The following is a 25,120-nucleotide window of genomic DNA, read 5'->3' as shown; positions in this document are numbered from 1 at the left end:
CTGGCCATCTCACAGTGGATGAGAAACAACTTCTTACAGCTGAATGCCAGTAAGGCTGAAATCGTGCTCTTTGGAGAGGCCCCGCTATTGTGGGCACCAGATTGGTGGCCTAAAGAGCTAGGAAAAGCTCCAGCATCAAACACAGTGGCAAAAAACTTAAGGGTGCATCTTGAACAGACTTTAACTATGAAAGAGCATGTAACACACACCGTTGGCTCATGCTGTCATGTGTTGGGCCTGCTGAGAAGAGTTTTTCCTTATCTCCCTGACTTCTTGCGAAAGACCCTTATCTAAACCCTGGTGTTGAGTACATTAGATTACTCTAACGCCTTATTGATTGCGGCTAACGAGTCCTCTCTGAACCACCTTCAGGTGGTACAAAACACTGCAGCACGCCTAGTCTTAAATGCCCCTCACAAATCAGCTTCACTCCCTCTTCTACAACAACTACACTGGTCACCTGTGCATAAATGAGTGAAGTTTAAGATATGCTGTCTGACACACAAGGCAATATGGGGAAATGGACCTACCTATCTGGCAGGGAGGCTCCATCAATATATCCCCCAAAGGGACCTTCGATCTGGCTCAAAATCTTTGCTCAAAATTCCCATGGTCAAAAAAGCACGGACAGGAGGAAAGGCCTTTTCATATCAGGTGCCCTCCTTATGGAACACACTTCCTATAGCTTTAAGTCAATGCCCAGCCAACTTGAAATTTAGGAAGGCTTTGAAAACTGCCCTCTTCTAGATGCGCCCACCATGACAACTTTCTTTTGCAAGTCCACGAGTTCTGAGATACTTCATAGGGCAGTGGTTTCCAAACTTTTTAAACCCACGGCTCCCTTGACGTATTGCCAATTGGCCACGGCTCCCCATTGTGTTACTATTTTTGGGCAGGTGGGGGGCATGTAAGCCCAATATCTGGAGTACTTCCATTTTTCTTCCTGAAAATAATTGGGATGAAGCCAATGACGCTATTACAATCATAGTTGTAATAAAATGAAAAATATAACTGTTGTTTAATATAAAAAACTTTAATTACTTACGTCAGAAACAATACAAGGGAAACTCTTCAGCACTGGGGTCTGCTTATGGATTCATGGGTGTATAAAATACTAAACAATACTACAGGAATCTGGGAGATAAGTCTGCGCATTTAAGGCTATTGTCCTTGGAAATACACTGTTGTATATATGTATCACAGAGCTCCTTGGACGACATGGAACAACATGGAACTTCATGAGTAACAGATTCTGCTGTGATTCCAACCCTAAAACCATCTGTGCACTCTACTGGTGTGTATTAAAGGAAGTATGAGGAGCTGCTGAAGGAAAACACCAGATTGATGTTTGATGAGCTGTTAAATGACCCTGAAGCGAAGACGTGATTAACTCTAAACCCCTCTGACCAGATCACACCTCTAAGGAGCAAATTTTGGACATTACGAGGAAACACCCAGTCATTACATTTTGTTGGTACTACTGTGGCAAAGTGAAGGGCAACACAGGTCATCACTCTTTCTTTGATGAGGAAGATGTACCTTACAGATTGAGTTTTCCCTATTAGTTACTTTAGATAAGCGGAGCCTAATAACATTTTTTGGGCTCTGCCCTGAAATAAGCTAAGAAGAAACAGATACTGAATGATATTGGGAATGGTGATCCGAGGGTCTCTGGCCTGTAATCTGAGGATTTCTGACCTACTAAATTCTGTCCATCCGCTTCAAATCCTTTTGCTCTTCTTCTGAACTTGTTTTCAGTTCAGGCAGAGGTAGCCATGTTCTGGTACAATCGCACCATCTGATGACATAAATAAGCACACCACGCAAACACAGTGCAGTCTCCTGCCTTCAGCCAGTCTAAGAAGCTCCTTTAGCTTTCTTAATACCTTCCTTGCATGCCCAACAACCTATGTCTCTTTTTATGACCTTCATGCTCTCTAGCGAGTCCTCTAGTCCCAGAGGGGCAGAGTGGTTTCCTTTTCTATCGCTTATTATACTACCAGGCTTTTATCAGAAAAGCGGGTGCTTACTTCCTGCCTCGCATGCCTCTGAGCTGTCACGGTGCCGAAGTGAGTCTGGTGTGTGGGCCTGACATTGCTTGCACCTTTTTTTGTGGTGGCAGAGGTTCAAAAACATACAAACAAATACCCAGTTGAAAAGAGTGTGACCGCTATGTTGGAATACCAACTACGGTAGAAAGAACATAGCTCCCTCCCCTGCCCAAGGGCTTTTATGCTTCTGGACCCTGCAAAAGGCACAAACTGGCACACAGTTATGTAAAATATTTTGGAAAGAGGAAAAAATAAATCGTTTAATTACAAAATTCATTTATTTATTAAACGGTTTAACATCTTTTTGATGATAAAAATCTCAATTGTGCTACAGCAGAACATTTTTTAGAGAAATAAGAGGATAAAGTGCATGGCGTTATATTTTTGGAATCGATAAGAGCACTACAAAATATAAGGAGGAGTGAAAAATGTCCATAAAACAAAAAGAAGCAAGGTTTACTTTAACCTATTGCCACTAAACCTTTTGTTTCTGTTCTACAGAATAATGAATATTGCTGTAAATGTTATTGATCTTGTTGGACGATGTTGGAAGCTTTAAGGCTTTTATTGTAATGAACGTTCTAAAATTAATCGAGTAGATGGAGATAAAGATAAAAAGATGCCTTGCGTCTCTGAACTATTTTGTATGGTTAAGCTCGGGATTGAAGTGCACTGTTAAAGCATGATTTATATTGCTCTACCTTGCTTGCAGTGTGATCGGTGCGCATCTGTTTGCGACGCCCCGGGCTAGTTTTGACACAGATTGGAAACCACTGCCTTAGGGGGTGATTCAAGCGCTATATAAGCTCACAAACTAAACTAAACTAAAGACAGGCCTTATCCTTGCATTTTTCATTTCACAGAGGCAAAACTCATGCACTCATGCAATCACCAAGACACTACCCCTGCAGTTATGCAATCACCAATGCTCTACCCATGTACTCATGCAATCACTCAGGTACTACTCTTGAACTCATTCATTCACCTCGAATGCTACTTCTGCACTCATATATTCATTCAGTGATACACTACCCATGCACTCATCCAATGACCCAGGCATTTATTTTGCAGTCATCCTTTTACTCAGGCACTACATATGTACTCATCTAAGGAACCAGACATTAGCCATGCACTAATAAAGTCAATCAGGGACTACCCATACACTCATCCAATCCCTCAGACAGTACCCCTGCACTTATGCAATCACCCAGGTACTGCCCATGTACTTATGCAATCACTCAGGCATTATTCTTCCACTCAACCATTCACTGAGGAGCTAACCATCCACTCATCCAGTGACCCATGCATTAAGCTTGCACCCATTTTTCCAGTCAGGCATTACCCATACACTCAACCAATCACTAAGGTACTACCCATGCACTCATGGAATCAAACAGGCACTACTCCTGCACTCTAGCATTCACCTAGGCAGTACCCATGTACTCATCCATTCACTCAGGCACTACCCATGCACTCATCCAATGACCAAGGCAATACTCTTGCACTCATACTTTGACTCATCAAATGACCCAGACATTATCCATCCACCAAACCTTCAGTCAACACTGAGGGGAGCACAAATTGTGCACTGTATTTACCATGATGCAAAGGAGAAACCTTTTCTGGGTTATGATGTAGTGTCTGGCCGTACCCTTTTCCCTTCCCAAACTGTTTTTCATGACCTCCTCTACCATTGATTACACTTTATCCGGCCCCAGTCGGAGATTACGGCTCGAGCCGGAGATTACGGCCCCAGCCGGAGAGTGCGGTCTGGGTGCTGAGAGTACGCTCCGGGTGCGGAGAATACCAAAAATCGTAAGTGCCTTCTGTGAAAACCAAAAGTAGTAAGTTTAGGATTTTGTCTCAGATTAGTTCTGTGAATCGGCCCCTCAGATTTTGCTCAGCTACCACCTTGACCGCTCTGTTCCTGTCATTACTCCAGTAGCTACATACCTTGGGGTTAAGATCTGTGCCAATATAGACCGCATAGTCGGGCTGAACTATGACTCTGTCTTGAAGGCTGTTAGTCTTAAACTGCGAGCATGCCATGGTCACTAAGTCTAATTGGGCGATGTAATATCATCAAAATTAATATTCTTCCAAAATGTCTATATTTTTCACTCAAATCCATTGTGAGTACCTGACACATTCTTTAAACACCTTGAGTGGGTCATCATCAGTTTCATTTGGGGCTGCAAAAGAGCAAGACAGGCGATACAATTCATGAAAATACCAACTAACCAAGGCGGCTTGCTATTCTCTGAATTTAAGTTATACTTTTGTGCAGCTTTCAGAATGTGCTTTCAGAATCTACTTACATACTCCGATCCTGACATTCTTGTGCTGGGCTAGCAATGGGCCCTAGGCTCTGGCTCTAGGTTATTTCTCTGCAGATGGACAGTCCAAATTATTTAAACAGTTGAAGTTCAATATCATTAAGGTTATACATAGGATCTGGGGCTAGATTTGCAGTAAATGTGCCTTGCCTTACTCCGCTGTGGGGTAATCCCGATCTCCCACCTATTTTCCATGATACTGTGGCCAGACAGTGGTTTACGTTAGGCCTAAAAACCGTGTGTCAGCTTTTCGAATCATCTGGACTGTATACATTCTTGGTTCTTCAAGCATGCTATGGACTCTCACATCATGCTACAGATTCGCAATTATCTCTTAAGCATGCAGTTACACATAGCCAAATCAGACAACACAGATATTTTGAAATATTATTTTTACAACTTTAGGTAAAGTATCAATCAGAATAAACTATACAATTATGATTGCATATCAGGAAGATGGGCTGCTTCTGCTTGTGGCAAAGTGGAGCAAAGGGTTCGGCATGAATATCTTTGCAGACGATATCTCTGATGCATTTGACATTGTGAATAAATCATTTGTTTCTGTTAATCTTAAGATGCAACAAAATCAGAACTATATGCATGCTCTACTATACTCCAGAGAAGATATCCAGATGGGTTGGGGCAACATCTACTAATTAGACAAGTTGCTCAAGGTGTAGCACTTACTCTGCCAACATTGGAGACATTTTTGGTGAGTGCCCCTCACTTAAAAACCATTTGGACTACAATCTCTGATCATCTCTTGTTTCATCTGGGTTATAACATGCAGCTAACTAAGCACGATGTTTTGATGGCATATTAATGTGTCACTAACCCCAGGGACTAGAAAGGGGTCACAGTTGCAATTACTATTGTTCGGCTTTGCATTGTCAGCGCGTGGATCGACCCTATACCTCCCACTTCCTTAGAATTGTGGTGCAGGTTTAGTCAAATATATGAACTGGAAGTAGTCATATTTAAGACTAAAGGGGTCAAATACCACCAACGTCTTAAAAAAATATGGGCCAACATTTTCATTGAAGAGTAGGACTGCTAAAATATTCCTATTTCCTCGATGAACTAGATCGCTACTTTCTTTCATCTTGCTTTTGCTTTTTGTTTTAAATCATTTAGGAAATGAATCTGCTATATTATTTCTATATATTTGACAACACTTGAGTCCAAATGTATCAAGATTGATGGCATAATAGAATCTTTGTAACTCAATAAAACAAAAGAAAATGTTTAACAAATGGTTGACTGTGAATGGTGTGGCACACATTAGGGTGCACCAAGAAAACAAATGGCAAGAATAATATCCCGAATAGGGTTGCATGGGATCGATATTCATTTTGGTCCTGCAGTAAGCCAAATGATCAGTTGTTGGTGCTTCTATGGTTGAAACATGTTGACCTATGATGTTGGAGTGCATAATTAACTCCAAGAATCTCACAACTTTGCTTTTGAATTTTGCCATAGTTCAATTATACAAAGCATTTAATAAAACTAAACACCTTCCATCCTGGTTTGCCCCAAGGCAATTTATCATTCGATCCCTTAAAAAAGTTCCAACAAGAGCTCCCTTGAAGTTCTCAAGGTTGAGCCAGCCCAGATACATAGGTGTATCTAGGTGTGGACTCAATGATGAAGAAATCTAATTGAACGAGCAGTCGGTGAGAGTACTTTTAAAGAACCATGAGTTTCTGCTAGGCAGACACAAATGTATGTGCACTGTAAAGTGATTGATTTATTGGTGTGCATAAAATGTAAGCAGAGTGGAAGCACTTTGAAATGCTTCTGCCTCCCTTCTTCCTGATGTGAACTCCCCCCCATCTATGACATTTCAAGTTCAATAGGAGATAATTGTCACACTTCCGCTGCACCAGACCACCAAATAATCCTCTGGCGTGAAACAAACGCGGTTGAAGCATCTCGGTTCTCGCCCAAACTACAACTCCCATGATTCCTACTTCAGGATAGGCGTGCGCGTGCAATGATGACGCGCCTACCCGGAAGCCTCTTAATCCGGGCAGCGGTGGCAGTGCAGTGCTGCGAATTCTGGAGTAGCAGATGCCGGAGAGGGAGAGAGAAGCGCTGGAAGTAATGCTTGGCATTTGGACGCTCGCTACAAGGGCAGTAAGGGTGACGTTTTCACCACTCGTGTGCATGTAATACTACTTCAAGTGAAAGTGATCTGGGAACAATCTGCTCTTTATTTTGTATCTTGCAACCAAGTGGGGGAACTCTAATACCTCCAATGTTTTCCAGTGTGTGTACTGTCAGTTACATATCGAATAATCAGAAGATGTGATTCCTTAGTGGATTCTCCATTCGCGACATTTGCTGTGATTAAACATCTAACTAGTGCAAGGCATGGGAGGTTAATGCCAGTACAGTTTATTTGTTATGGTGATACTTATTACTGAAGACTTCATGTGGCTCTTGTGATTCTTTCTTCCTAGCAGGGGCTCATGGTGTGTGTTGAGTATCAACCCCCCCTGTGACGCAAGACCCTTCAAAGATTGTGGTGGGTAACGTGTGGCGTGAGAGTAGTGTGTGTGTGGTGCATGCCCATAGTTTGTTCAATACTAAGGGAATGGTGTCTTTTCTTCTTTTTGCATATAAAGAGCCTTCCACTTATAAGATATCTATATCAAAGATTGATTTGCAGGAATGCAAGTTCTTTTTCTTTGCAGGTAGTTACAGCTTTAGTATATGTTTAGTATCTCAGAGCATTTGATACAGGAATTAGAACAGTCCTTTAATTGTGTTTTTTGTGTTGTAGGTCTCCCTCCCCGTGGTCCCCATCCTTTCCTTCCCTCGCTTAATCATTCCTACCCTCTGCGCTGTTATAGCATCAGAGGGTGGAGTGATTGAGAGGTGAACCCATTTGAGCAACACGCCGATGCTGGGAGTTTGGAATAAAGGCTTGACAATAATGCACTTATAATACAAGCAGATAGGATAGCCGCCACGTTTATGATAGATTATCTCATTAATGCCCTAAGTCTACAAGCAGATATCTTGACCGGGCGAGGGTGCAAAAATTATCCATCCAATGAGAGGGCTGCAGACCCTGTGAAATTAAATTTTACCACTCAGAGCTTTGCTCACCAAAACCAGAGGCTTCAGAGGGACCTCTTCCAGCAGCTCTTCAACTCTGAGAGGACTTTTTTGGATACAGCCTGCAGCCTTGCCCCGCTGGGGGATTTTAACTTCAATTTGATAGACTACATGCCTAATTTATAGTTTGCTGGACACGTTACTCTGTCACAAACGTGCCTGATATCCCGTCTACCTTATTTCAAGTGCATTATACCCTATGATACATGTAATAGGGCGGATGGGAAATCCGTAACATTTGTGATGGAGTAACCTGTCCGCCAAACTATAAATCATACCCTAAATCAGAAAGGCAAAATCTTTGACTGGACCCTCTTGAGATATCCAGCATCTGCTCCATCACAGTTGGCTTGAAATCATGCCTCGGTCCCAGTCAACTGCAACCGTAACTTCTGATTGGTGCATATCGTTTTCTGGTCATTTTTTGCCCAATAACTTTGAATATTCATATCTTTGGTTCCCTTATTAGATTTTAGCTAGTTTTACTATCATATTTCCTATTAAATATTTCTCTATTTTGGAAATTGGTAGTGGAAATTTTATTGTGTTTTGTTTTGCCTTTTTAATTGCTTTGGTACTGCTGAATTCTTTATAGACTTTTCCTTAACTGAAGCCTATCTGCTCTGTGCCATTTAGGGCCTTAGCTCTAGTGTCGCTTGGTGCAACAATCTTTTTGGACCCCCCCCCCCATGACTTCCTCCTCACATTCTTTCACTGCCACTCAGAAATAGTGCCCCTCATCACTCCTTAGCTCCACTCTCACATACATTTAATTTGTTTTAGAGTGCTGCTAAAGGCTGGTTTTACAAATCCACTCAGCTATCCACATAATAAAGATTTGTTCTTTGTAGCATGCATATTAACCCTCTGCGCTCCTTAATGGTGAGTCAAAACTGCCACCACACTATACTCGGATCTCTCTCTCTCTAGCTGGAACATTAATCACAACAATTATCTTTACATTTTTATTGCTGCCTGAAAGCTGAATGAACAAGGACCTCTGCAGTAGGTGCTTTTAAATTGTGAGTTATTGCTTAACACAACAACCCCCTCCAGGTCAGCGCCCAGTGTGGCCACATCAGTCGCACTGCCCTAAAGCCGGCCATGATACCTTAGCTAGCTAGGTTTGAACCCAGATTTATTTATTGAACCTGCATGTTAGACCTGACAGAATTTTGGACATATTATTTAGGAAGGACTCATTTCCTCCTATCCTACTAATCCCTTTTATTACACAAGTGCATTGGGATATGATGCACTTGTAATAAGGCGGACGGGATATTCGGCACATGCCTTAACTGTATCATGTGAGATAATAGAATCTTCACTTTATAAAACCAATTATAGTTATTATTTGTTAGCATCATTATTTTATTTTCAAAGTAATATCATACTGTTTACATCAGAGGGTATCAAGTAGATTGATACATGAAAAAATAGCCCACTCTGTTTTTTACATCAGAAAAGTGTGTAAAAACCAAAACCAAATATCTTGCGGAAGAGTTAAGAAAGTATCAGGCAATGAGAGAGAGAAACAGAAGACATTTCCAATAGTTGAGGAAACATCCCCCCTCAGAGTAAATTGTGAGGTTCGTATGTAGGGACAAAGTGGAAAAGGGAATACATTTAGGGGCATAGTCACAAGGAACTATCGCCGAGTCAACGGCACCTTATCGCAGCTAAAGTTGTGATAAATCTATCGCCCCATTTACAAGCTGGTGTTAATAGCCCACAGCACCAGTTTACCCGCGGTGGCGGCCACAAAAAACATCACCACAGATGACCCCCACAACTATCGCTAATGAGATGCAGAGTGGGCGTTCCCGTGCCAAAACCTGCGACAACATCACACCTCAACATTCTCAACGACCAGACAGAACTGCGATAAAAACACAAAATAAGGCGCGTTAGCAACAGGAAATCTACACCTGATCTGATCTGGTGTAAAGTCGGACAGCAGCCTGCACAACAAAAGGGAGCACAGCCCAGGGCCACATCAGATGGGCAACAGATGCCATGGAGACACCCATCATGCGGCCATACACCCAAGAGGGCCACAACACCCACTAACACCACCCCAGGACCACAACCTACACCCAGACCACCACAGACACAGCGCAGACAAAGACAGCAGACCCCCAGGAAGCATACCAGCCACACAGACCCAACCTCTGACAATGTCACCGTCCACCACAGGCTGAAAGGGACAACCATCCCACGTATCCCGCCCATCATCGTCCAAAAGGCCTATAGCATCAACACTGCAGACAATCAACATCCCACCCCACACCAAGCAGCCGGCTTGGCTGCATCTATTGGCCCCTGGCACCCCCCAACCAACACCCGCCAGAGTCGGAGGTTTCTCACTGCCAGCCACATCCAAGTCCCTCACACCTGTCCTGGACATCACCATCACCCTGGTACCCCAGTCCCCATACGTCCAACACAATGCGCAGGTCATGCTGGAGACCAAGCAAGGACCATACGTCATAACAGGTTGCACGCACGTGTTGGGGCAATCCACAGCACACATGTCCCACCTGTGCCCCCTGGTGACACAGCACACAATCACCGCAACAGAAAGCACACATCCCACCCCAATGTGCAGGCAACAACAGAACACCATGGAACCTCCAACAATGTCACCTTCAAATACACAGCCAGTGTGCATGATTCCTCCATCCTCCAACAGTCCATCAGCAACAAGCGTTGCCAGGATGGCACCAAAGGGAAATGCACAGCCCCTTGGCAAGTTCCAAATGAACACGACACTCACCTCAACTCCACAACCATGCAAATCACAACTCTGGCAACGCACACGTCACAAAATCACAACCAACATGCACAACAACATTCCCACCCACCCACCAGACACGACAGAACAAATCACAATGGTTACCTGGCCAAGCCATGTCATGAGCCATCAACGGCATGGCACCTCAGACACACAACAGCCGAATGTTGGGAGAGGTGGCAAACAGGCATGTGTGAAGGATGCAGTAGTATTATGATTGGGAAAGTACACAATGTCAAGAGTGGTGGAGATGTGCTGGACAGACCGCAGTATGCAGCACACACCCATATCCATGGTGACATACACCTCTGGTGAGTCGAGTGGAGTGGACAGTGGACACAACCATGTCACCACAGCCAGTGGGGGACCTCGCGGAAATCTTGCCTGTTACGCCCCCCCTAAGTGTGACCAGAGTGGGATGGCCCAACGTATACCACGCCAGCGTAGGGGTGTGAATAAGAAGCACGCAGCCCTGGGCGTGGTCCTCTTGCGGAAAGCCCAACGTCTCTGCGAAGGTGGCACCGAGGCAACGAGGCACCAACATGGCAGCGAGGCTGTCGCATTCCACTCCTCCATTTGCTGCTTCCAGATAAAATCAAACCTTTCAGCGTTATGCCCTGGAGGACACCTTCCACTGTCCCCCAAAATCCTGCACAACATACACCTCGGACATTGATGGTGACCCGCTCAGGTCGCATGGCCCATCTGACTGCACCGCAAGTGCCGGCTGCTGTGCATCCAGGGCCACTAACTCTGTACTTTTCAGGTCCGGGACCCCTTCTTCTGAGATATTGGATGGCCCCTGAAGCATTGGCCTTGGGGTCATCAACGCCATATGTCTGTGGCCCTGTGCTGTACGCAGCCTCAGGACTCAACTGCGGGCCACCAGGGCCCACACATAGATTCGGGTCCTGCCCGACCCAGAGATCGCATCACCGCAGGAGGCACACGCCACCACCGCAAGGACCAACTCCAACCGCCATCTGCCAGAGTTGATACAGTGGTCCTGAAAGACCTACGGAGTTGCTCAGACCTGTCGTGGATGTCATCATTGGCCTGATACCCTGCTCAGCACTCCAGGTGCCAGTGACTTAGTGCACCACAAGCCATTGTCCGTTAGTGATTGAGTTTTGTGCTGTGGAGATGTTGCGCAGCTATGTCACCTCATGCAGTGTGGGAGACCTGGGACGATGATGAGGAAGTTGATGCAGGTGTAACACACCCCACTGCATCAGCATCAGGACTAACCCGAAGGGACACAATCCTAGCAATACCTTCACATGAGCGCGCTCATCTGTAGTGCCCCTACCTCAGTGCACTGCAACTCAAGGAACCTCCTGACTGAATATTGGTGAACCTCTGTCCTTACTCCGGCTGCCACCATTTGCTGTGCAGTTGATTTTGTTATGCATGTGTTTTCTGTTTCTGTTGCACTGGTGTCTAATGTTCAAGTTGTTGCCAGCACCAAGCATTCCGTGCGGACTGGCTTACACTCACCCCACACACATCCAGCACAGGCGTCACTGTACATGTGGCCCTGCCAATAAAGGGGCGGGGTGCACGTGCCCGTAGCCAGTTCGACATGATATCTACGTGTGTCCCTGTGGTCTTGTTGTATGCATGAGGACCCTGGGCCCTACGACATCGGATGCAGACATGTCACCACAGGCAGCGGGTTGGAGTTTGGACATGTAGCTATGTCATCACCCACTGAATTTGTAAGGGGAGTGGCCAGGGCCATCGTACACTGCGCCAATGTGAGTGTGTGACTGATATGTGCATGCCCCTGGGTGTGGTTGTGTACTGTGAATGTGCAGATGCATGTGCCTCTATGGCAGTGTGGTTCTCCTTTGTGGGGTGTAGGTGGTCCCTGAAGGGTAATAGACACCAACGTTTGTAATCTAGTTCACCTTCCATGGGTTGGAACCCCACTCCCAACTGTTCGTCCACCTCCTTTTGGTGTGCTGACACATGGCATTGGGGTGCCATGTGCGGGTGGGTGAAGTGTTGTGGTCCAGCTGTGCTTGCATGTGCATCCCGCTGTGTGGTCTGTTGCAGGGGATGTGTTCTCCTCTGAGTAGCTTGTCTGCCCTGGTCCTGGTGGTGGTTTGCATGGGATATCCATGGGCTGTTGTAGGGAGTTGCTGTCAAAGGTGTGGTGGTCCTCTACGGCATCACAAATGTGTTGTCTTCTGTGCTCTGCTGGAGGAGTTGTGTGCCCCTCTGCAATGTGAAGGGGAGATGCATGTTGACATTGTGTTGACAGGTATGTTGGAGCATTGTTCTGGTTTACATGCAGACTGTTTGGCAATGTACATTGTGACTGTTTGTGAGGTGCTGGATTCTTCTGCGGGACAGTGTGGATTTGGACTACATGACGAATGTGAGGTCGTACGCGTCCATTTCCATTTCACAGTTTCCTGCTCTTTCAGATGTGCTAGGCATGTTTCTGTGCATGTGCGGAGCCAGTTGTGTCCTCTGTTCTGCAGTGTCGGCTATGCGCATTGTACCACATTGTCATCGATGTGGGTGTGCTGTTCTTGCTATGTGTGTGTGCTGCAGTGTGCCAAGGGGATGTGGGACATGATCCTGGGTAATTGTGGGTGTGCAGTGTGCTACGCCTCGTTGTGCATGTGTGTCATTGTGCCCATCTCCCCCCAGCTACCCAGTCCCTGTCCGCTACTTTCCCTGTTGATGTTGTTAGGTCCTCTCGAGCTGTGTCCGTACTCCCTACTCCTTGCACCATCGCCACACTGATGAGTGTGGCCTGGGTTTCCTCCAGCTCCTCCTGTGGAGCTGGACTGCCACCTCCTGTTACCGTTGCTGCCTTCCTGTTGGCAGGGGGTTTGTACCTGGCTTAGTTTGTCACGTCCTGCCGGCGCCTCATGGCCTCCTCCATTGTCCTCCTCGACACTCTGGCTGCATTCATGGTAGTCTGCTTGTGAGTCAGTTGCTGGTAGTGTTCTGTCACCTCCGTGACGCTGGTTTTGTTTTTCTGCGGTCTGCACCCCATCTTCCTCTCCCTTTTCTCCTTGGCCTTCCCCGTGCTCGTTGTTCCTTGCTGGTGGTCTGTGGGTGTTGTGGGGTGCACGTTGTCCTCTGCGCTGGGTCAGGGTGCATCCATGTTGCTCCGTGCTTAGGCTTGTTTCTGGTGTGTTGTTTCTGTGGTTTTTATGGTGCATCTTCCTGCAAGATTTGCAGGCCTGTGGCTGGTTTTCGCTACTTTTTGTGCCGCGATTGGACTCATCGCATGAATGTCCGCGTTCACGTTTCGCATTTTTGCGGCGTGGTGTTGATTTGGACGCTTTGACACGTTATCTGGTGTCTATCGCATGGTACCGCCTTGTGAATTCCACATTGACACAGGGTTATTTTCCCGCGATGGGCTGCGATATTGAAAGTTGCATTACGCTACTCTTGCGGTAGTTATCACACGTTCTTGAGAATATACCCCTTAGTGTTAGTGGGAGAGCAAAGGAGAGAGAGGAAGTGGGGCTTACAAATAATGTGTGTACGTTGACCTTAAAAGCCCAAGAAACAAGGAAATTATAATAGGAATATCAGTTTAGAGCAGCAACCACTTTTTAAACATAATATTTGTTTGTTCTCAATATCGTTTTCATTTTGTTAAGTCAGGTTTGCAATTACCTGTTTTTCTCTTTACCATGGTAGTTTTTTGTTCATTGTAGACTTCAGCTTTAATATCAAAGGATTCATATTTACAATTAAAAATTCTCCCTACTCTAAGGATGCCTCAAGTGAGGACATCTCCTGGACAGAAATCAAAAGGAGAGGATGGCATCACTTCAGGGACATACAATTATAGTTCATAGTTCTAATATATAATACATCATGTGTAATGATGTAATATGGTCCAATTTTGCCATTGAGAGGTTCTGTTGACATCATAAGCCACTGCCGAAAACCAAGTGGTTTCTAAATCTCACCAGAACCCTGAATTGGCAACATAGAACCATATTGCTTATGCTACCCACTATGATTTTTTTTACATTACATGCATACTTTGGTTTAGGTTTCTTGGAAAATCTGTTTTCTTCAAAGTGCAGCTAACAATGGGCGTTGAATAGAACTAGAACGTTTAGGCTTACCATTCATGAATAAATAGTTGATAAACGAACGGACAATGGTGAGGGCCAGAGGATTAATGTGATTCTGTGGCGGCAGCATTAACCAAATTATGGATTCCCTGCTTTTGCCACATCATTTTCAAATTTGCAGATTGGGCAAAAGCATTGTTTCTGTCTCAAGAAGATGAAATTAATACTGCTACAGAATGTGCTGCATAATTTAGAAAACCTTGACACATAATTTGGTGCTCAATTCTTCATGTTTTTAGTACTCCAATCAAAGGTAAAGCTACGCAGAGTGTTTTTGGGAGAAGTCATTAGAAATAAAGACGTCTGAAATACACAGGTAACTGTGACATTTTTCCCATATTTCACAGTTCAGTCTGAAATATATGTTTTTATAGCACTGCATTTTATGCAATAAAATCAGCTAAAGCGAAACACTGATGTAAAAACCGCTTAAAATGAAGATAGAAATCAAAGACATGATGTAGGTTGACACATTCATTTATGTTGCATTGAAGTGGCTTTTCTGCCGTATTAAACGATAAAGGCGATGTTTTTCAAAATGTAATACAATATTTGGGGAAGGTATGAAACATACAAATATTTCTGTAAAGGTCTACTTAATGTCATAGAAATGTAGGTAATTTATTTAAAAAATGCATACGATGCAAATGAATAATAGGGGAAACTGTTGAGGTATATTCTTGAAAATATTCTTGAAAAACAAATTACTTTTTCTTCAACTATTTCCAAAGCAGTTTGTGCGAGGGCCTGACCAATGGCCCTGCAGCTTTTCCAACATGATGATTTATCCACTGTGAAAACGTTCCCTTTAGATGGTATTGGTGATTTGTCAAGAAAATTATTATTCCAGACAGCCTGATTTGCAGCCCCACTGGACAGAGTCGTTTTAAGTCATGGCATAAGTGGCTTAGGGCCAGTCTTTCAGGGGGCCCCCTGATGGAGCCAGCTTTGTTCTGCAAAGAATCTTGCTATGATGACCTTGAATAATTCTTAACAGGTTGTTTTAAATACTGTTTTCCTTTATTTTATTTTAATGTGGGTGGCGTGAGAGTTTATTCATGACATTTTGCAGAGAAATGTTGTCTTCATGTTTCATGCAACATCCATAAAAAAGTTTCTTTAAGATCAATACACCTCACATATGAGAAATGGGAGGGTGTCACAGGGATTATTTGCAGTAATATTAGTGAGCTGCTGCTGTGCTACAATATTAAAAACACACCTCACTATCCCTGAATTATTAGATAGATGCACATTTAGAATTTGGACGAGTGTGCCTGTGTACTGTCAGTGACCCGGCCAAAGAGCATGAAACAGCTGAAACTGGATCATAAATTTAAAGCTGTTCAGAACAGGGGGCCTTGTATGTTTAGCCCAAGGTCCCCAAAATCCTTAACGTGGCCATCGGAGTGTCGGCCTCATTCTAGGAGAGGTGAGCTTTGCCTTTCCTGTTACCGGCCCCCCACCTCTCCTTTCCCCTTCAGTCGTCAAGAATCACCGTAGCAGCAGTTGTGAAAAGCAGAGTCGACAATAGTCCTTTTAAAGGTTTTCTTCGAACCACTGCCGCACAGGTTCACTGTTCTCCTGCACCCATTTAATGTTCGCTTTGGTCTTTTCCAGCGCCTGCTCCAGTGCCCGGGTGGCGGAACCGAAGCCGGTATCTTCGTTTTCCTTTTTGAACTGCTGCAGCTACGAGAGAGAAGAAGATGGGTCACGTCAAGAGAGCTTGAGAAGTGTTGTTTTAAGCGACAATATGTGACTTGTGTATTGTGTAATCACTATATTTGGGTTTAAACACTATAAAATGCTAAAGTTCGTTCTAGCTGCAGTATGTTACAAACTGAGACTGTATGTAGTAAATTGCAGTATTCAATAATAGGAAATGTGCTGCTTTACATTGAAAACGCGGTAGCATTTGTTAAAGTCTATAAGGGAACTGAATTCCACAACAGAACATAATCACACCATAATAAAATATATAACACAGCAACATAACACGACTAAACAGCCAAAACAGAATGCAAGACAACATAAAACCAACACTATAATAATACAACAATATTACAAAACAAAACAAGTGTAAGAAATGGGGTTACTGGGTGACTAAATTAATCTCTGTTCAAGCCGCATGTAGCTAGGCCCAGAGCAGTCAGGATTAACTCAGAGACAATGAGTAAAGTATTTTTGCAACACTTCAAGCTGTAACACAGTGAAAACATGCCACAAAAGAAGCACACCACTGATTTAGAAAAACAGAGATATTTTTAAAAGATACAAAATGACAAAAATTCAATCAGAAGAACTGGAGATTTTCAATTTTAAAGATTTTAGTAAAAATAGCACCAAAAGGCGTAAAGCGACAGCGGTGATTATCTGGTCATGCTAGACTAGGACAATGTTACAAGTTCAGGCCGAACGTCATGGAGCGCAGGCTGGCTACAGAGACCTAGTTAGGCCAGCTGAACAAACTACCTCTAATTCTGGTTTGCGGAGGGTTGCCAGGATCCACTTCGAAGATGCGTCGTGCAGCCGAAGCGATGCGTCGGTTTCGAGATGCAGCAAGGCAGGTCCTATTTTGTCATAATCGAAGATCCTGTCAATGAGGGCTGGCAATGCGAAGTCCGGAATCTGAGATGAGTCTTGCATTCGGGGCGATGCTTCGGTTCGGTGTCAACTTCGAGGCTGCCGTCGATGAGGGCTGTGAGGGCCTGCGCTGCTGATGCATTGCCCAGTGGCATTATGATGCAGGTCTTAGGCGCAGTTCCAAGCCATGCAGCAGCGGCGATGTGTCAGTTCTGCTTGGTGTTGCGCAACGCAGAAGAGGAGAAAAGTTGGTTCTGCTGTGTCAAGAGAAGGTGCCAGAGCTTCTTAAGCCCCCTCTTAAGGTTCCAGGACTAGGGTGGCAACACTTGGCAGGGTAGACTCGCCGATGGCAGTGTGCAGGTGAAACGTTGTTCTGGGTTAAAGAGATGTAGGTCCAGTCCTCCTCACCCAGGCAGGAGGGCAGCAGGCAGCAGTTCAGCACAGTAAAACAACAGCACAGCACGGCAGTAGTCAGCAGAGGTGCAGTCCTTCAGCAGCACAGCAGTCCTTCTTCCTGGCAGAGTATCCAAATGGTCCAGAAGTGTACTGAAGTGGCGGTGTCCGAAGTCAAGATTTATGCCCAGTTGTGCCTTTGAAGTGGGGGAGAAGCTTCTGAAGGTTTCCTTTTGAAGCCCCCAGGCATCATGCTTCCTCTATCCTGGCTCCAGACTAACTACAGGGGGTATATAGACCTATTTGTGGAGGAAGAACACAGCCTATTCAACTGTAAGTGGGGCTGTGCCCATCTCTCCCTTCCCATCCTGCCAGTGATGGCCCATCCAGGTACTCCTAGGCTTCCTATTGTGTGTGGCTGTCTAGGAGGAATATACAAAGCTCAACTGTATGCTTCACCCAGTCATGTGACCCAGGTACAGGCTCCAGGCACCAAACAGCTAAGGAAAGAAAATGCCAACTTTCTAAAAGTGTACAAAAAAAAATCTAGCTATCAGTTTTCAATGGTATGTAACTTAAAGAAAAATAGGGCCTAGTAACTTTATTTTCTATGCCTTTGTATTTATTAACTTTATTTTCTTAGTTCATTTCCACATGTACAATTGCTTCTAGCAAGTCATGAAAGAGCCACTTTTCTTCATTTCATATATGCACAGAACTGTTACAAACATATAACGTGTTGTACTGTGACTAATTTTACACAATTAATACAAAACAAGACAAATGTATAAAAAACAATAATGATGTTTCATGTACAGATTTTCAAATCTTGACCAAAGAGAATACTAATCGTACCAGTCATCAATTTTCAAACCAAAACAGAGTTTATAGATTACTCCAATCATAGAATTGAAAAACCTCCTGTTAGTAATTGCTCATAGGGGCTGAATATTTGACTTAAATCTGTAGTGCGTAGTCTTAGTGTGCAAATATTCCCAAAACCTAGTTCTTTTTTTGCACATTTATTTCCCAAGAGCTCTTGCAATGTGTTTCATACCCCCTTGTGGGTAATGGGGTTCTCCTCAGGACAAAGACTGGTTCCGTTCTGTGAGACAATGATAAGTAAGTATTGAATATTACTCCTCCCTGACTCTCCTAACTCCGCACTGTGGTGTTAAGCGGTGTGTCATACATTTCTTGGCTTTTCCATTACTCAGTACTTGATTTTATATTTGCCTAGTGTTTCTAAAGTGGTCCAAATGGCAATTTTCTTTCTGTGAGAGATGAATGGAAAACTTATGTTAAATTTCTTTGTCGCTTAATCGAAACGGTATATTGATTTCGACAAGCAATTGCGGGCTTAATGTTGGTAAAGTTGTTCAGTGCTAGTTGAGCGATACTGAAAGATCGCCCCCAATTCCATTTGAACAATTCGACCACCAACCACATTGTAACAGTCTGCTTGCAAATATGCACGGCGTAATGGACAACGTTTTACTGCCGTCCGAGTTGAACGGATTTTTTCAATGTTACACGTTTAATTGTGGCGTATGCTGCCTCCATAAAAGTGTACAAGTTAACTGATCAATATTGGATTAATGAATTTCCATAGATGTACAAAGGACAGGACATAAATCACAGTTCTTACTTTAATTTAGTTACAGCTGCTGCTGCTGCAGTTGTCTGCTAACACCTCTGTTGGGAAGCTCATTCCTTTGCTCTCAGGAGTGCTGACGATCCAGACCTGATAAGAAGAGCGCCGCTTAAACTCCTAATGATTGCTGGTATTTATAGTTTTTTTCTTTTCAGTATGACACTTTTGGTCCATGGTGTGTACTTGTGATTTTGTTTTTAACTAACCGTATTGCCACTGTCCTTATTTATGAGGCAGTGTTGAAAGCTTGCATTCAATTCTGGGACAAAAGAACAAGTTACTTACCTTCGGTAACGATATATCTGTAAGAAACATTAGTTAGTTAGATTCCTCACCTTAGAATATCCCCAGGCGTCAGACTGGATCCGGAAGATTTTTCGTCAGCAATACCCCTTGCGCGTCGCTAGGCGTCGTCTGCGGCTCCGCGTCCGTCGTCGGCGTCGTGCACCGGAATGACGTCGTCGGAGTACTTAGACGCTGCCCTCGCGCGCTGACGTCAGTTCTTGTACATAGCCTTCCGCGCCAGGAACGCAGAGCCATGCAAGAGACCGACACAGGTGCCAAAAAATCTAGGGCCCTGAAAAGGATAGCCTTAACCCTAGATGTCAGTTCGCAGAACGGGGAGGATGGGCGAGTCGGTGAGGAATCTAACTAACTAATGTTTCTTACAGATACATCGTTACCGAAGGTAAGTAACTTGTTCATCTGAAAGAAACACGTTAGTTAGATTCCTCACCTTAGAATAGATACCCAAGCAATACCTACCCCGGTGGTGGGTCTGCGAACCAAGATCACACCAGAAAGTCCTGGAGGACAGAACGGCCAAAGAAGCCATCCCTCCGGACTTGACTGTCTAGGCAATAGTGCCTGGCAAACTTGTGCAGCGAAGCCCACGTCGCCGCCTGACAGATGTCCTGCAAAGGGACTCGCCGTCCCAAAGCAGTAGTAGCCGCCGTGGCCCGAGTAGAATGGGCGCGCAGCCCAACAGGCGGGTCCTTTTTTGCCAAGGAATAACAGATTTTTATACACAAAACGACCCACCGGGAGATGGTCCGTTTGTGCACAGCTTTGCTCTTCTTTGCACCCACGTAGCCAACGAAAAGCTGGTCGTCCACCCGGAACTGTTTTGTGCGGTCCAAATAAAAGGAGAGCGCACGTTTTGGGTCCAGACGGTGGAGCCGCTCTTCCTCTTTGGAAGGATGCGGAGGTGGAAAGAAGGTGGGCAAGGTGAAAGATTGCCCAAGATGAAAGGGGGTCACCACTTTCGGTAGAAAGGAAGGAAGAGGCCGAAGGACAACCTTGTCCGGATGAACCGACAGAAAAGGAGGCTTGGACGATAGAGCCTGGAGCTCACTCACCCGTCTAGCCGAGGTGATGGCTACCAGGAAAGCAGTCTTAAGAGTTAGAAGACGAAGAGGACAATTGTGAAGAGGCTCAAAGGCAGAGCACATCAGGAATGTTAAGACAAGATTCAAGTCCCACTGAGGCATTACGAAAGGGACAGGAGGGAACGTGTGAGTAATGCCTTTAAGAAAGCGTGACACTACAGGGGACTTGAAAAGAGAGGGCTGATCTGGAAGCCGTAAGAAGGCAGAGAGGGCAGCAAGATAACCTTTCAAGGTGCCCACGGCAGAGCCCTGCCGGGCCAAAGAAAGAAGAAAGAGGAGAACCTCAGAAAGAGGGGCGGAAAGGGGATCCACAGCCTTTGCTGTGCACCATGCCACAAATTTGTTCCACCGGCAGGCGTATACCGTCTTTGTGGAGGGACGCCTGGCTGCCAGAATGACATCACAGACTTCAGGAGGCAAGTCAAATGGCATCAACTGCCGCCGCTCAATCTCCACGCATGGAGGTGGAGGCTGGACAGGTTCGGGTGGAGGACCGTCCCCTGCTGCTGCGACAGAAGATCCTCCCGAAGGGGCAGACGTATCGGAGGATCGGTCAACATACTGATTAGCTCGGGATACCAGTACCTTCGTGCCCAATCCGGAGCCACCAAGATGACTTGGGCCCGGTCGCGCCTGATCTTCTTCAGCACTCTGGGCAGAAGTGGTATAGGCGGAAAGGCGTACAACAGACCGCAACTCCACGCGTCGCCGAGCGAGTGCCGCCTTGGAAATTCCAACGCGCAGAACTGCTGACATTGCGCGTTCTCGTCGGTGGCGAATAGATCTAACCAAGGCTCTCCCCACTGCTGAAAGAGACCTTGCGCCACCTCGGAGTTCAGACGCCATTCGTGATCCATCATGCACCGGCGGCTGAGTTCGTCTGCTCTGGCGTTCAGAGAGCCCGCCAGTTGTTGAACCACCAGGGTGATGCCCTGGTGTTCCAGCCATGTCCAGAGGCGCAGAGCCTCCTGACAAAGGGTCCACGACCCCACCCCGCCCTGTTTGTTGCAATACCACATGGCGGTGGTGTTGTCCGTGAACACCTGCACGACACAGGAAGGCTTTCAGTGCAAGTCGGATCGCCCTCAGCTCCAACAAGTTGATGTGGAGGCGAGACTCCGCCGGAGACCAGAGGCCTCTGATCTCCGCCTCTCCCATATGGCCACCCCATCCCAGGAGGGACGCATCCGTCACTACGACATGCTCCAGTATGGGTAGGGAGAGGCTCTTGCCCGTGACCCAATCGCGGTCCGTGAGCCACCACTGCAACTGCTGTGCAGTGCCCTCCGAGATCAAGACATGGCCGGACAGGTTGCCGTGATGCTGGGCCCACTGAAACTTCAGGTCCCACTGCAGAGCCCGCATGCGCCGCCTGGCGTGATGCACTAGTAGGATGCAGGAGGCCATCAGCCCCAGAAGCCGCAACACTAGCCTGACCGAAACCCAGGATAGAGGTTGAAAGATGGGAATCAGGGCCTGTATATCCCGGACCCGCTGCTCCGGTGGATGGACCCGGAACTGCGCCGAATCGAGAACCGCTCCGATGAAGAGGAGCTTCTGAGAGGGGCTCAGGTGTGACTTCGGCACGTTGATGGAAAACCCCAGCAAATGCAGGAGATCCGCCGTAGTCTGGAGGTGGGAGATGACTGCCTGGGGCGAGCCCGCCTTCAACAACCAGTCGGCGAGATAGGGGAAGACTGGAACCCCTGATCTGCGCAGATGAGCTGCGACCACCGCCATCACTTTCGTGAACACCCGAGGGGCACTGGTAAGGCCGAAGGGGAGCACGGTAAACTGAAAGTGCTCCTGACCCACCGTGAACCGCAGGTAACGCCAGTGGGCCGGCAGGACGGGGATGTGGAAATATGCGTCCTGCAAGTCCAACGCTACCATCCAGTCTCCAGGGTCGAGGGCAGCTAGAACCTGAGCCAATGTTAACATTTCGAACCGTTCCTTCCGGAGGAAGGCATTGACGTTCCGAAGGTCCAAGATAGGGCGTAGGCCCCCTTTGCCCTTCTTGGGAACCAGAAAGTAGTGGGAATAACAACCACAACCTACTTCTGGGCTCGGAACGCGCTCGACGGCCCCCTTGGCCAAGTGGGCCGAAACTTCCTCGTGGAGAAGATTCAAATGATCCCCCGAGATACGGTGATGCTGCGGTGGCATGGCTGGAGGGGTCGTCTCGAAGGGGAGGGAGTAGCCCCTTCGGACGATTTGCAGTACCCACCAGTCCGACGTGATGGAACGCCAGTGGAGCAGGTGATGGCGAACTCTGCCGCCCACTGGCGTGGAATGGGCCTGAAAGCTCGGACTAGGAAGGCTTTGAGGCGGATGTTGCCGGGGTGGATGTGGACTGACCGCGTCGTCCTCCAGTACCGCCTCGGCGGAAACCACGTCCGCGACAGCATGCAGGCTGGTTCTGCGGCCGGTGGCTAGGCCTTGGCCACGAAAGGAGCGAAAAGCGGAAGTTTGTGGCCGCGGGGCCGAGAGGCCCAAGGACGTGGCCGTAGCCTGGGAGTCCTTGAAGCGAGCCAGCGCACTGTCCGCTTTGTCACCAAAAAGGCGAGCACCATCAAAAGGCATGTCCATGAGGGTGCTCTGGACATCCCCTGAAAAAGACGTGGACCGCAGCTAGGCGTGACGTCGAAGCGCCACCGTGGTAGAAATCGCCCTACCCAGCGAGTCCGTAGTGTCGAGTCCACATCGGATTGCATGGCGCGCTGCATCTCTCCCATCGGCCAGGGCCGAGGAAAGCCGAGCCCGGGCCGCCTCCGGGCCGCCTCCGGGCACAGTGGCAGCACGTCCTCCACCGCATCCCACAGAGAGTGGGAATAACGGTCCAAGAGACAGGCGGTGTTCAAAGACCGCGGGCCCAAACTGAGCGAAGAGAACAGCTTCTTACCAAACTGTTCTAGTCTCTTGGAATTCCGGTCCGGAGGGGCGGACGGGAAGGAGGATTGGGAGGTAGAGGCCTGGATAACCAGACTCTCGGGGGTGGGGTGTTGGGACAGAAAACTGGGGTCGCCCGGAGCAGGGCGGTGGCGCCTGGCAACGTTCCTATCCACAGGAGGGACTGTGGAGGGCTTGGACCAGGTGCCCTGCAGAACGTCAGTGAGGGCCTCATTGAATGGCAGCAGAGGCTCAGTGGAGCATGCGGCAGACTGAAGCACCTCAGTGAGGATGTTAGTCCTCACAGCCACGGCAGGCAGCTCAAGCCCAAGGGCTTCGGCCGCCTTGCGCAGCACCACAGAAAAAGCTGCACCCTCCTCCGAAGCCACAGTCGGAGGAGAGATGAATCCAGTGTCCGGTGAGGTATCCAAACCACTGGCCTCCCCCAGTTCATCTGCCCAGTCCTGTGCAAGTTGGCTCTGAAGGGCCATAGGGTCATCAGACCCCTCCCAGTCGCCCCCGTCATCCGATTCCTGGTAAACAGGAGGAATGATCGGAGCCGGTCGTTAGACAATATGTGTCTCTAGCGGCGTCGGATGCGGCGTCAGGCGGCGCCGCATTGGCGTCGGGACCGGACAGGGGCTGAACCGGGGATCGACGTCGACCGGAGCCGGCGTCGGGGGTGGTATCGGTGTCGGCGCCTGCAGAGGAGGCGTAACGAGGTCGACCGGCATCGACGGGGTCCCAGGCTCGGGCCCCTCGGGGACCTGCGGCGTCGGGGCCGGAGCCTCCAACGGCGCTGGAGCCGCCGGCATGCGAGGTCGCCCAGTCGAGTCCGCGGGGCCCAAAGGCGCGCCAGCGGGCGTCGACGGCGGGGCCAGGCTCCTCATGGCCGAGAGGAAGGCACTGACCTCCGCCGGCGTCACGTCAGTCCCAGGGACCGTCGGGTATGGGGACTTGCGCGGTGCCTGCGGCTCCTGCGGAGCCGCGGGGGTGGAACCACCCGGACCCTCGGCCGAGTCGCGCGACCGGCGAGGGGAGTCCGGAGAGCGGTGTCGCTTCTTGGACTTCTTGGAGTGCCTCGACTTACTCGAAGACTTCGAGCCAGACGAGTGACGATGTCGAGTGCGGGTCCGCGACCGATCCTTGGACCTCCTCCTGGACCGGGATCGAGAGCGGCGCGGAGCCGAGTGGCGAAGCTCGAGAAGCTTGCGGGACCGCTCCCGCCTAGCTTTCGAGGTCAGGGCCATACAATCGGAGCACGACGCCGCGTCGTGGTCGAGGCCCAAGCAGTACAGGCACCGGCGGTGATGATCGGTCACCGACATCAGTCGGTGACAGTCGTCGCAGGCCTTGAAACCAGGCATCCTACCGGCACCAGAGTCGAGAAATGACCAAAAAGAGTCAAAAAAGTTAGTCAAAAAGTGACTAAAGGGGTAGCTCTCCCGGATCGGCGCTTACTGGCGCGGAAAAAAGAAGAACTGACGTCAGCGCGCGAGGGCGGCGTCTAAGTACTCCGACGACGTCATTCCGGCGCACAACGCCGACGATGGACGCGCAAGGGGTATTGCTGACGAAAAATCTTCCGGATCCAGTCTGACGCCTGGGGATATTCTAAGGTGAGGAATCTAACTAACGTGTTTCTTTCAGATTTGATTTTTTACACTATAATACTGAATAGCTGGAAGGACATAGGTTATCATAGCCTGTCAATCTCCAACATTTCAATCAGACCTCGCATTGCTGTATTAAATTTGAGGATCAAGTAAGCTTCTCTTTTCACGAGGTTGA

At 47.5% G+C, this 25,120-nt stretch overlaps 1 protein-coding gene across 3 annotated transcripts in view; it reads right to left on the bottom strand.

Moving 5' to 3' along the window:
- Positions 1–14,883: 14,883 nt before the first annotated feature.
- LOC146860504 (aminopeptidase Ey-like) overlaps positions 14,884–25,120 on the bottom strand; it is a 724,459-nt gene continuing 714,222 nt past the window's right edge. For all 3 annotated transcript variants that reach the window (XM_085644417.1, XM_085644415.1, XM_085644416.1), the window contains exon 21: positions 14,884–16,111. In XM_085644417.1, the coding sequence (XP_085500543.1) occupies positions 15,962–16,111 (150 nt within the window). In that variant the 3' untranslated portion in view covers positions 14,884–15,961. The remainder of the gene's footprint in view (positions 16,112–25,120) is intronic.

The sequence above is a fragment of the Triturus cristatus genome, chromosome 3_1 (genome assembly GCF_964204655.1).
Source record: "Triturus cristatus chromosome 3_1, aTriCri1.1, whole genome shotgun sequence".
In the NCBI taxonomy this organism is placed as follows: Eukaryota; Metazoa; Chordata; class Amphibia; order Caudata; family Salamandridae; genus Triturus; species Triturus cristatus.
The sequence above is the reverse complement of the archived record's forward strand: the minus strand, read 5'-3'. Positions and strand labels throughout refer to the sequence as shown.